Source organism: Vigna radiata, chromosome 1 (assembly GCF_000741045.1).
Source record: "Vigna radiata var. radiata cultivar VC1973A chromosome 1, Vradiata_ver6, whole genome shotgun sequence".
In the NCBI taxonomy this organism is placed as follows: domain Eukaryota; kingdom Viridiplantae; phylum Streptophyta; class Magnoliopsida; order Fabales; family Fabaceae; genus Vigna; species Vigna radiata.
The window spans coordinates 30,534,347-30,547,962 of record NC_028351.1 but is presented as its reverse complement, the minus strand read 5'-3'; the positions used below and the strand labels follow the sequence as shown (position 1 = coordinate 30,547,962).

Genomic DNA, 13,616 nt, shown 5'->3' with positions numbered 1-13,616 from the left:
CCTAGCATTATACTGCATTTCTGAATTGCAATCAAATTTGATTGGGCGGCGACACCCATCATTCATCTAACGCAACTCTTTGCGAGAATTTTGCTAAGTCCATGCAGGGAGAATTTGAGATGTCAATGATGGGAGAACTTACTTTCTTCCTCGGACTTCAAATCAAACAAATGGAGGAAGGAACCTTTATATCTCAAACCAAGTATTGCAGGGAAATCCTTAAAAAGTTTGAGATGGACAATGCTAAAGAAGCATCAACTCCCATGGGAACATCCTGCTACTTAGACAAAGATGAGACAGGTAAAGAGGTAAGTCAGACCAAATACAGAGGTATGATTGGCTCTCTATTATATCTTACTGCTAGTAGACCTGATATCATGCAAAGTGTATGTGTGTGTGCTAGGTATCAGTCAAGCCCTAGAGAGTCTCATCTTACTGCAGTAAAACACATTTTTAAATACCTTAAGGGGACAACATCCTTTGGTTTATGGTATCCTTCAGGAGCTGATCCTAGTCTTGTAGGATTTGCTGATGCTGATTATGGAGGTTGTAAGATAGATAGGAAAAGCACTAGTGGAACCTGTCACTTTTTAGGTAGTTCCTTAGTCTCTTGGCACTCTAAGAAACAAGCTTGTGTAGCCTTATCAACCACTGAAGTTGAATACATTACTGCGGGTAGTTGTTGTGCACAAATCTTCTGGATGAAACGACAATTAGAAGACTATGATATTCATTTAGATCATATTCCGCTTAAGTGTGATAATACAAGTGCCATAAAACTTACCAAAAATCCTATCATGCATTCTAGAACCAAGCATATAGAAATTAGGCATCACTTCCTTAGAGATAATGTCCAAAAAGGTGATTGTGAAATGGAGTTCATAGATTCTAAGCATCAATTAGCGGATATTTTCACCAAAGCATTGCCTAAGGATAGATTTTTTGAGCTTAGAAGAGATCTAGGCATATTAGAAATAATATAACAGGCATTTTTGGGCTTAATATTGCAATTTTCGTTGTTTAACGTGTTTAATCTGCGTGTAAATCGATTAAAAGCGTTACCTATACATTTACGAATGGCTTAATCGATTAATCCAAGTATTAATCGATTAAAATCCAGTTTAATCGATTAAATGCGCTCTAGAAAATTTCTTTTCGAAAATTCTGCAGTTTTCATTAAACTAGCCGTTGCCAACGGCTATTAACGGGAAAATTCTCAAATTCTGCACGTTGGGGAGCCTTCTTGAGCCTATTTATACCCCACTTGGTCCCCACTTTCCCTACTTGAACCAATCTTGAGCATATCTCTCTTGCTTTCTCCTTTCTTTCTCCAAAATCTTTGCTTTCCATCCATCTCAATGGCTGAACCTTCAAGAAGAAGGAGAAGAAGAACAAGTGAAGTTTTGGAGAGTAATGTTCGCAGAAGAGATGCTACCATAGAAGGGTGGCTTTCCGATGAGCAAGATCAACAGTCATTCTCACAATTTTGGAAGGAAAGGAAGCTCATCAAGCAAAAATTCATTGATCTCGCTTGGTATACATCCTACAACTTCTCCTTTCCCAATCTCATCATTGAACAAGGGGTTCAACACATAATGGAACTCCGTGGAAGGTACTATCCGGATCTTGTTCGCATCTTCTATTTTAATTTAAAGGTTCGTGATGGGGTTTTCCAAACAAGGGTAAAAGGTGTGGACATAGTCTTGGACAATGACATTTGGACAATTGTAGCAAAAGTCCCTGTTTTAGAAAATTCTCAAATTGTTCCAAATGACTTTGCTCAATTCAACAAGATAGCGGTGTACCAGTCATTTCTCCGCAATCCTCGACAACACAATGCTCGTCTCTTCCTTGCTGGTGGACTCAAGATGGAAGAACGCCTCTTGCACTACCTTATTGTGTGGCTTTTGTGCCCTAGAGGGTCAAATCATGCCCAATGCTCTGAGACTGATCTCATCATTATGTATGGAATACTTCAGAGCATTCCACTCAATTGGNCTCACCTGATTCAGACAGTAATGTTCAAGGCCAAAAGGTTAGATGNTGCACCTCTTCCATATCCTCTTCTTGTTTCCCAAATTTATGAGTACAAAGGAGTAGATGTCACAAATGAACATCATGAGACTATCCTTCCGGGTCATAAGGTTGGAGATAACTCCCTGAGGCAAATGGGTTTTATCAAACAAGGACTCTCCTACATTCACCCTGAGGATGCCATTGGTGGGCAAGATAATGAAGACGAAGCTGCGGATATCCCCATGCCTGACCCCACACATGTTGAAGCTAAGGAAACTCTTGTCTGCAAAGCCCTGAAGTGCTACTGCGGTGACAGAGGAATAGCTTGTTCATCCTTGGTGTGTTCGAGGAAGTGCCTGGAAGAGAATCATCCTTCGTGAAGCATTCGAAGGAGGTGGTCATCCTTTGTGAAGATTCAAAGGAGGTGTAAGTTCGTCTTTTGTGGTTTCAAGAGAGGTGGTATTTCTAAACTCTTACAAATTGTTTTTCTTTGTGATTAATATTTGTAACTGTTTTGTGATAATGAAAAAGGTTTATCTTGTTTGAGATAAGCGACTGGACGTAGGACCTGAGTGATTTGAACCAGGATAAAATCACCTGTGCAATTTTTCTCTTTCCCTTACTCTTTTATTTATATTTAATTATCTGCTCAGTAAGAAAAATTAAGAGAAAAATAATAAAAGGCACGATAAAAGTATATAACCAATTCACGCCCCCTCTTGGTTTGTTCCACGCTAATAATTTCGTTGCAGCGATTCTAACAAGTACGGGTCCAATTGAGCCTAAATCGCAAAATGGGCCTAGCGGAGAAAAACAAATCACTATGGGCATGAGGCTTTTGCAAGCTGAGTTGCAGGAACAGAGTAAAAAAGGGTTGTGTTTTAAATGTGCGGAGAAACAGGGACCTGAACATGAATGCAAGCTGAAGCATTATCAGTTGGTTTTGATGGAAGAATGGGGGGGGGGAGGAAGAATCAAAGGATGGGGATGAGGAAGAGGAAGAAAAATCAGAGTTGGAGCACAAGACACTTCAATTGTCTTTAAAAAGTAAGGTGGGCTAACCTCTCACAAATCTTTTAAGATTTGGGGGACTGTTGGCCAAAGACGAGTGCTGATATCGGTGGATTGTGGAGCAACCAACAACTTTCTTTCTAGAAAATTAGTATCTGAGTTGGATCTGCCAGTGGAGAATACCCCTATTTATACCGTGGAGGTGGGAACGGGTGAGAAGGTGAAGGGTAGAGGACTGTGTAGAGGAGTTGAACTTGAGGTGCAGGGAGTCAAAATTAAATAAGATTTTTTTTTGTTTAATTTGGGTGGAGCTGAGGTGGTATTAGGGATGGACTGGTTGGCAGACCTTTGTGACATAAAGCTAATTTTCGAAACATGATCATAAAATGGGGAAATGAAGGAGGCAAGAAGGTGTTAAAGGGAGACCCTTCCCTAAGCAAGGCGTTAGCATCTTGGAAGAGCATGATTAAAGCCTTACATGATGAAGGAGTGGGTTACTATATTACATATCAACAGTTAGAAGATACAGAGGAAAATCAACAACTGTTATTTGATGAGATAAAGGTTGTCCTAGAGGAGTATAAGGACATTTTCCAAGACCCATAAGGGCTTCCGCCAAGGAGAGAGCATGATCATGCAATTAATCTCAAAGAAGTTGTTCAAATACCAAATATCAGACCTTACAGGTACCCCTATTATCAGAAGAATGGGATTGGAAAGATAGTAGGTGAGATGCTGCATGCTGGGATTATTAGGACTAGTACTAGCCATTATTCTAGTCCTGTTATTCTTGTAAAAAAAAAACATGGTGGGTGGAGATTCTGTGTGGATTATAGAGCACTTAATAAGTTGACAGCACCTGACAAATTTCGCATTCCTGTAATTGATGAATTATTGGATGAAGTAGGATCGACTGTACTATTTCCCAAACTGGACTTAAAATCTAGTTACCACCAGATTCAAATGAGGGAAGAAGACATTCCGAAGACAGCTTTTAGGAAACATGAGGGACACTATGAATTTTTGGTCATGTCATTCGGGTTAACAAATGCCCCTTCTACCTTTCAAGCTCTTATGAACAGGGTCTTAAAACCATATCTAAGGAAGTTTGTGTTGGTATTCTTCGATGACATTCTAATTTATAGCCCGGATGAGGGAAGCCATAAAAAACAACTTAAATTGGCATTTCAATTGTTGCGGGAAAATAATTTATTTGCAAATTCCAATAAATGTAATTTTGGGCAGCAATAGTTAAGATATTTAGGACACTTGATTTTGGAAAAAGCAGTTTCCGCAGACCCAGACAAGGTTAGTGAAATGGTAAATTGGTTGGTTTCGAAGGATTTAAAAGGGTTAAGAGGATTCTTAGGGCTCATGGGATATTATAGGTGATTTGTTAAAAATTATGGCAAGATTACTTGGCCACTCACACAGTTGCTCAAGAAGGACAATTTCAAGTGGGGAAATGAGGCTCAACAGGCTTGCGAACAGCTCAAGGCTGCAATGACCATTTTACCTGTCTTAGCTGTTTCGAATTTTGAGAAATCTTTTGTAATAGAGACAGATGCTTCTGGCAAGAGAGTAGGAGTAGTGCTTATGCAGGAAGGTAGACCTATAGCTTACATGAGTCAATCATTGTCTAATAGAGCTTAACGTAAGTCTGTCTATGAGAGAGAATTAATGGCTAAGTGCTGGCTGTTCAAAAATGGAGAGCTACTATAAAATTGACTATAGATAGCGCCTAATAGATAATACTTTTTTTAAAGAAAACGCTATTTATTAATATATGAAACCATAATTAACGTTTATTTAAATAAGCGCTATCTATTGTTATAGAAATAAATAACGCTTTTTCAAATAAATACTATTTAGCTTAATATTTGGTTTGTTCCACACATTTTTCAGTAATCTTTTCAAGAACATGTTGATTTGGCTTTCATGGTGATCGAGTTTAGATATCAATTATTAAACATTTTACTCTCTCTCTTTAACCTTATCACACTATTATCTCTATATACTAGAAATATTATTTTTCTTATATTTGCAGTGCAGTTAACACCTTGAACGATATGCTTTACCTTTAAATTATCTTAAATCCATTTAATTACTCCCCCTAAATACATTGAAACCTACAAAGTGCAAGAGTTTCAATCACTCTCGAAGTCTCAGGAGAGGAAGAGAGGGAAGAAGAGCAAATGATCTTGGTCTTCAATCAAAGTCTTTCCTTATACATTAGGGGATTTGAATTTTTGCTTCAGGCTAATTGCAAGTAACAGTTCGAACACACTTTTACATTTATTTATGAATAAAATAATCATAAAAATATAAATTTTTATAATTTTTTATATAATAAAAAAATAAAAAGTAAGAAAAGAGTAAAAATTAAGAAAAGATAATGTAAAATAAATAAATAAAATTTAGGTGTGTTAAAAAATATTTCTCAATAAATACATAATTTAGTTTAAAAATGGAATATAAATTTTAAAATAGTTTAAAACAAAAAAAAAAACATTTAATCCAATTGTTCTTGGTTTTTTAGCTTTCTAAGTGTGGATCTGACACAGGTAGTTAGATATTCTCTTGTTGTGTTTTTTTTTTTTTTTTTCTTTTGGTTAGTTAGATTTGTTTCAGATTAGTTAGTTAGGTAACTTTGTATACGTGTACTTGGTTACCCCCAACAACTACAAAATTTATCTTCACGTCAATTCTAAATTCTAAAATCTCTTTCTCTTCTCTGTCTATCTTAATAAAACTTAATGTAACAAAAGCAAGGATCATCATTGAATCAAAATCTTCAATTCATTATTTGTGGTACATACCAATAAAAATTCGAAAGGTGAAATAAAATGAAGCTTAACAGGATCACGAGTTAAGAATAAAAGAACGATATCAAGAAAAAAAGAATTAGCAACACTATTAGAAGAATAGTTTTTATTTTATCTTCCTTCTCACATTTAATAGTTTCTAGAACAAATCTGCATTCAATTCCTTTGTTGCATCTAGTAATAGGCATCACTTGTCCACTATTATTGTCAAGTTGAACTATCTTAGAGATAATATTTATTAATAAATGTATGATAATATGTTGAAATTTAAAGAAATAGTCAAATAAAAATGTGGTGAAATATAAAGAAGTAATTATTAAAAAGTAAAATTGAAAAAAATAATTATTTAAAAGGTGAAATTGAAAAATAAATATAGATATAGATGAAACGATTATCTCTCTTCTAATAAAAGAAAATGCCATTTGAAATGAAATTAAAGAAAAAAATGTTTGTCTGATTCTGAGGTTTGAATTCTAAAAATCTAACAGATTTTTAGTGACTTATTTGTTGACAGGAAAAGCAGCAGGAGCATAGATTTATATTTATTGCAGCAAAGGGATAGTCTTCTTTGAGGTTTGGTAATTTTGCAAGCAAAGGAGAGATTTGGATGGACAAAAGCAAGAGTTTGAATTTGGCAAATCTAGTGCAACTCTGCGTCACCAACAAAGATCTTTTAGCCGGAAAGGTTCTTCATGCTCGACTTTTCCGTCTCCGTCTTTACTCTGACACCTTTCTCTCCAACCACTTCGTCGAACTTTATTCAAAGTGTGATGAAATTGCCTCCGCCCACAATGTGTTCGATAATATACCTCACAAAAATATCTTTTCCTGGAATGCCATTTTGGCTGCTTATTGCAAAACCCGCAACTTGCAACGCGCGTGCCGTCTGTTCCTGCAAATGCCTCAGAGGAATACCGTCTCACTGAACACCTTAATCAGCACAATGGTCAGGTGTGGCTATGAACGCCAAGCAGTGGATACCTACGATTCGATGATGCTGGATGGAATTAAACCCTCCCACATAACGTTCGCCACTGTTTTTAGTGCTTGTAGTACTTTGTTGGATGTGGACTGTGGCAGGAGAAATCATGGGTTTGTGGTCAAGGTTGGTCTCGAAAGTAATATATATGTTGTTAATGCTCTTTTGTGCATGTATGCTAAGTGTAGGCTTAATGTGGATGCGCTTCGTGTTTTTAGGGACATTCCTGAGCCTAATGAGGTTACTTTCACCACCATGATTGGGGCATTAGCTCAGACAGATCAATTCAAGGAAGCTTTGGAATTGTTTAGACTCATGTTGAGAAAAAGGGTTCCTGTTGATTCTGTCTCCTTGTCCAGCATATTGGGTGTCTGTGCGAAAGGGGAAAGGGACATCGGTCTCTGTCATGGTCTCTCATGTAATGCACAAGGAAAACAAATACACACAATGTCAATTAAACTGGGATTTGATAGAGACCTCCATTTATCCAACTCTTTGCTTGATATGTATGCAAAAATTGGGGATATGGACAGTGCTGAGATGGTTTTTGTTAATTTGAATCAGCACAGTAATGTTTCTTGGAATATAATGATAGCTGGGTATGGAAATAGATGTAACAGTGAGAAAGCGGCAGAATATCTTCATAGAATGCAGTGTGATGGATATGAACCAGATGATGTTACATATATTAATATGCTGACAGCGTGTGTCAAGTCTGGGGATGTAAGAATCGGGCGTCTAATATTTGACTGCATGCCAAGCCCAAATTTGGCTTCATGGAATGCTATACTCTCAGTCTATAATCAAATTGCGGACCATAGAGAGGCAATTGAACTGTTTAGAAAAATGCAGTTTCAATGCCAACATCCTGATCGGACTACTTTGGCCATTATTCTCAGTTCATGTGCTGAACTTAGACTTCTTGAGGTTGGAAAAGAGGTTCATGCTGCAGCTCAAAAGTTTGGATTTTATGATGATGTCTACGTTGCCAGTAGCCTTATTAATATGTACTCCAAGTGTGGGAAAATGGAGTTGTGTGAGCATGTGTTCAGTAAACTTCCTGAACTAGATATTGTATGTTGGAACTCAATGTTAACAGGGTTCTCAATCAATGCTCTTGAACAAGACGCCTTGTCTTTGTTCAAACAGATGCGATCACTTGGCTTCTTCCCATCTGAGTTTTCTTTTGCTACCATAGTGAGCTCTTGTGCAAAAATTTCTTCATTGTTTCAAGGTCAACTGTTTCATGCTCAGATCATAAAAGATGGTTTTCTAGATGACATATTTGTCGGGAGTTCTCTAATAGAAATGTATTGTAAATGTGGTCATGTGCATGGGGCCAGATGTTTTTTTGATTTGATGCCTGGTAAAAATACCGTTACCTGGAATGAAATGATACACGGTTATGCACAAAATGGAGATGGTCGTAGTGCTCTATGCCTTTATAGTGACATGATTTCATATGGTGAGAAACCTGATGATATTACTTTTGTTGCCGTTTTAACTGCTTGTAGCCACTCGTCTTTGGTTGATGAAGGACTTGAAATATTCAATGCCATGCTGCCAAAATTTGGAGTGGTGCCAAAGTTGGATCATTACACTTCCATCATAGATTGTCTGAGTCGAGCAGGGAGATTTCATGAAGTAGAAGTCTTTTTAGATACCATGCCATGTAAAGATGATGCAGTTGTATGGGAGGTTGTGTTAAGTTCATGCCGTATTCATGCTAACGTAACCTTAGCAAAAAGAGCTGCTGAGGAACTCTATCGACTAGACCCCCAAAATTCTGCTTCATATGTGCTTCTTGCCAACACGTACTCTTCTTTGGGAAGATGGGATGATGCACGTGTTGTAAGAGATATGATGAGTGATAAAAAGGTCCTTAAGTATCCCGGCTATAGCAGGAGTGTGTGCAAGAATGATACACAAATGATTCTTGAAAACAAACAATAATCTCATTATGATGGTCGTTGAAATCAAAGCACCTCTGTAGAGACTTCGATCATTTATACAAAAGGGACCTTGTGTTCTACTTGAAGATCGATGATACTTCCCATGACAATGCTTTTATGACTATCAGTTGCTTATTAAACTGGAGACTGATGTTGTCTGAGTGACATATTCCCTCTGAAAGTTTTCATGGAGAACATCGATCACATGGTTTAGGAAGCTGGGACTTTGAATTAATAGTATTAGAGCTTGAGGAATCTATTCTTGCAGGATATGTTATCTTCTAGGCTATTGTATTATTAGTAATTTACACCTTTCATGTCACTGGTGAAGGCAACTACGCTGGTGCCTGTTGTTGCGATAGGTGGGTTGGAGGGTATTGATTATAACAAGGAGACAAGTCGGTGTTTTCTTTCATTGGCTTAAGCATCAAACAGGTAAACATGTTAGCTTGTACTCTTTAGTCTCCAATTATGTGGTTGCCCTCTTTTTATTGTTTCGATTACACAATTTCAAATTTTTTATCTAAATTTTAGAGGTGCATTTTACACACTATACTCGCATTAGCTAAAAGTTTTCTCTTTCAAACATATAAAAATATTCTACATTTTTTCATTAAAGAAAGAACCTTACCAGTCAAGAAACAAAAAGAAACTAATAGTAAAAAACCCAATGGTTGAATAATCAGCCACGTAGGTGTGCTCATTTGATTGGATCTGTCATACTGAGATGGAGTTGTTGCAAGCACTGTGGGGTAAACCTGGGAAGACTTTAACGCCTAAATCAGTGATGGGCAAGATAAAACTGTTTAATGGTGAATTGAAACGGCCCTGTGAAGGTGACAAATGAACATTAATGGGGTAGATAGGTGAAATGCGTGGATAAATTTTTGTCATCTTATCATATCTTAGAAGATCTGTTGTGGATTAGTCTGGTGTCTTTTTGTAAGCAACATACATGTGTGTCAATGGATATTGTGTGATTTCAGAAATTAGGTGACAAATGGGTGTAGTGGAGGGATGAGCCAAGCATGAAGTTGGTATCAACAAGAGCTCTGATGGAATGGGTGCTCTCTAGAATTGAATCCAAAATAGTTGCCAGTCAACTGCTTCCGAGGAGTTACTTGGAGGATGAGTTAATAGAGGTAATGGTCCTTCAGGGATTTCAAATGCCTTCAGGGCACTCAAATCCAACCACTTAAAGCCACAAGGACAGAAGAATCGTCTGGGAGTGCGAGAGTGAACTGAAGGACAACCTCCAAAATGCGAGATTGACCTAATAATGAATGGGTCTGAGTGAGTAAGTTTAGAATGAGCGTGAATAAGAGTATGGGTTTGAGAAGGTGGCGAAGGTGGCTGGAGAAGGTAGAAAGGGAGACAAGAGAAGGTGGTCGCGAAGGTATGTATGTGGAGGGCCAAATAAAACCTTAGGTTAAGAGGTGAAATAAAAAATATAATATCTACGAAATCTCGCAGAGGTAGTAGATAACATTATTTTTTAATTATCTGCTTGAACCCTGTGCTTTATTTTCTCTCTGTGTTCAATCACGTCCTACCCATTCCATTTCTTTTTCAATCACCGCTAGAAACAGAGATTGAGAGTTTCAATTACTGTTGAAGGCCCTGTCGCTGTGGAAGGTCCTGCCGTTTCTTCCTCCTATGCATCATGTTGGACGTGAGGTGGTGTCTTTATCTACCGTCTCTCAATTTGGGTTTTCAATTTTAACCATTACAATTCATTTTCGTTTCCTCTTTTTTTCCCAATTTCGTCAATTGGGTCTTTTGTGAATGTATTGGGTTGGATTATGTGATTTACTTGGAAGTTTCTTCCTTGACTTGAATTGAGGTATTTATTGAGATGAACCTGTTAGTGATTGGGGAATTGATAGTTATAGTTTTTTACTTACAGGCATCCTCTTCCTTCAGAGCATGGATTGGAAAATTGTGTTTTCAAAAACACTTAAGAACACTTTCTTTAATTGAGGATAACATGCATTAATCATTTGTTGGATGTTTTCTCTAGCTACCAAGCCAATTTCTAAATTAACTTCATTGTTGTAGCTGAAGCACTAAATGAGCGCATCGAATCCAAAGTTGGTGAGATTTTGAACACCGTTGGTAGATCGAAGTCGAACAACAAAAGCAAGTGCAGGACTTTCAGGTATAGAGCTGTTTAAACTGGCATTATCTTTTGCTGGATTTGTGCAATATGTGAATTTAATTAGCAGAACTTAGATATACAAATATTGTGCAGATGAGCTAACTTGCATGTTCTGTTCCTATATGGTCTATTAGTTAATGTTGAATTCAATTAATGGTGATGCAACATTTCTGCATGGTTTGTGCGTTGTGATGTTTACACATTATAGTAGTGCACTATGCCACATGCCCAAGTTTCTGCCTTAATGATAACATGATAAGGCTTTTCATGATTCTCCAAAAGACTGTGGTGGCTGTGACTTTGATTGTGACTGCTCCAAAAAGCTTGTTTTTTTTACTTTATCAACTTGTTTCTCTTTCTCTTTCGCTCAAGTTTAAACGGTGGCATTATATATAAAAAGACATAATCACATTCTTAAATTTAAGGAAACAATGATACTGTTCAAATCTTGTTGCAGATATAGACCAAAACAATCACTGCTTGAAAATTTTTCTTGTTTTGAAATAAGTGTTTTAATTAAAGTGAGTGAGTTTTGTTTTGATTATTTGGTGTTCCATGTTTGAAAAATGGAAGGAAAGAATGAAGATATTAAAGAGTGAATCATAATGGATGGTCTCTTTTTTTGTGCATACCGCAATGGTAGTAATCGCTAACTGCCAAAAAAAGTCAAACAACCCTATTCCAAAATCCCCAAACCAAGTTTTCACAGCAAAATAAAAGAGAAAATGACCAGACCAATATCATAGACTTGCATCCACTCTACCTTCGTTCCAGATCATCATCATCATCCTTAAGATTCCTACAACACTACCTCAAAATCAATTCTCCAACACTAATCTGCAGCTTAGGATTATCAACACTAAAATAAGTATTACTTTCTTAATGTTGTGTTTTATAAGAACCTCTAACCTATATTTAATAATTATCAAATATAATATTCATAGAATTAATTAGGATTTATCAAATATTACTTGATAATACTTATATGAGTATTATCAAGTAATACTTATATAAGTATTACTTTCTTAATGTTAGTTGGGTTGATAATTGAATCGAAAAGGAGGTGGATGAATAGGAATGAAGGAAAAGAGCTCAAATTCCTTGACCTTTGAGGGGTGAAAAGGCTAAAACCATGTGGAGAATTTGCTGCAACGGAAACAGGGCACAACAACAATAACAACTACAATGCAGGCCAATTTTCTTTGTTCTTTGTTGAAATGGAAAGAAAAAAAAAATGTTTTTTAGTTGTTATGTTGTTTACAGAGGAAAAGCTGGAGGTTGAAGGGAGTTAAGGACATTAAGGGAAAATTGAAAAAAGAAAAAAGAGTTTATTTTATATGCTGTGTTGTTTGTCTATATTTGAAGAATTTGAAGAATGATATGCTCGAGTAGTTCTTTTACATTTTTCACACAGATTATTGTCTTGTCTGAAATAGAAAGCCTTTGTTTGCTGTATAATAAATACACAATGTTTATAAGAGATAATGAAAATTGTCATTTGTGATGTTCTTGAAATATTATTATTTCATTTCATAGACTTAGACACATAAGTTTACAATTTGATCCTTTTGATATCTGAAAAACTGCTTGCAACTGGGTCAGATAGGTTTAAATGCAAGTGGAACGGGTAAAGGGAGGGTCCCAATTTGCAGGGAAAAAACCTGCAACTCCTTGGGGATTTTCCTGCTCTAGGAAGAAGATATAGACAAAGGAATGAATATAATGATACTATGATTGAATGATGCTGTCTTTATAATAGAAAATGTCTAAAAGATAAAAGTTGTTTCTTCATCTTTACATGAAAAAATGAGTTAGTATCCAGTTTCCTGGCTGGGAAGAACTCGCTACACTAGTATAGGATATTGGGTATGATAATCCTGTTTTACTTGGGTACAATAATGTTCATGGAGCTGGTGATATTTATAAAACTTTACTTGTACAAGTTCTACACAGCAGTTTTAACTTTTAATCAATTTGAAACTTCTCCAAAACAGGATTCTTTTGGTTCGTGATGATGTTAAACTTACAGCAGCCAGCTACTAGTTATTACTACATGGGATGCTTAAAAAATTCAACAGAACAATGTTTTATGCTGCATAAAACTTGTATCTACCATTTTGGCAACTTCAAGTGTTAAACTAACCCCAAATTGAAGTGCTTAACTTCAGAATCACCACTCACTGTTTTGGCTATCATAACGTCTAAAATTTGCATAGCATAACTTAAGACTCCCTGAGGTTTATCCTCGAAAATTCTTTAGTCCTAAGTGATTCAAATGTGTTTTGGTTATTGCCTTGGTGGCCATTATATACCGACAGGTAGTAGAGATTAGGGGTGGGCAAAATACACTGCAGTACACTGCACTGTAAATAATTACAATTAACTGTAAAATAGTTCAAGTGAATTCAACCGAACTAAAAAATAGTTCAAAGAACCTAAACTAAACTATTTTTTAGTTCAGTTACACTAATACAGTTCAGTAAACTGGTATTTATTGTGCAGTTCAAGGTTCAATCAATATACATGCTTCTGAATTGTGAAAAGTACACCATGAATTACTACACCCGATAACAAATTCTAATCTGCATCAACATACAAATTCTAATCTGCATCAACCTGCAATCATACCAAAAAGCAAGGAATCATTATATAGTCAACGCATGAATAATAAGTAA

The 13,616-nt window shown here is 36.4% G+C and overlaps 1 protein-coding gene across 8 annotated transcripts; it reads left to right on the top strand.

The window, feature by feature from the left end:
* The first annotated feature begins 6,268 nt into the window (after window positions 1-6,268).
* LOC106773799 (pentatricopeptide repeat-containing protein At4g20770) lies at window positions 6,269-13,389 on the top strand. Of its 8 annotated transcripts, none has more exons than XM_022778902.1 (3): window positions 6,269-9,218; window positions 9,770-10,460; window positions 10,842-13,389. In XM_022778902.1, the coding sequence occupies exon 1, from the start codon at window positions 6,460-6,462 to the stop codon at window positions 8,782-8,784; it is 2,325 nt and encodes a 774-aa protein (XP_022634623.1). In that variant the 5' UTR covers window positions 6,269-6,459; the 3' UTR covers window positions 8,785-9,218; window positions 9,770-10,460; window positions 10,842-13,389. The 8 variants fall into 8 exon arrangements, with proteins under 8 accessions (XP_022634623.1, XP_014516150.1, XP_022634650.1 ...); XM_014660664.2 differs by having other exon boundaries at window positions 10,401-10,460; window positions 10,842-13,388; XM_022778929.1 differs by having other exon boundaries at window positions 10,367-10,460; window positions 10,842-13,388.
* The last annotated feature ends 227 nt before the right edge of the window (window positions 13,390-13,616 follow it).

Coding starts and splice junctions, on each gene's coding strand:
- LOC106773799 (XM_022778902.1), top strand. CDS start 6,460: ATGGACAAAAGCAAGAGTTTGAATTTGGCAAATCTAGTGCAACTCTGC.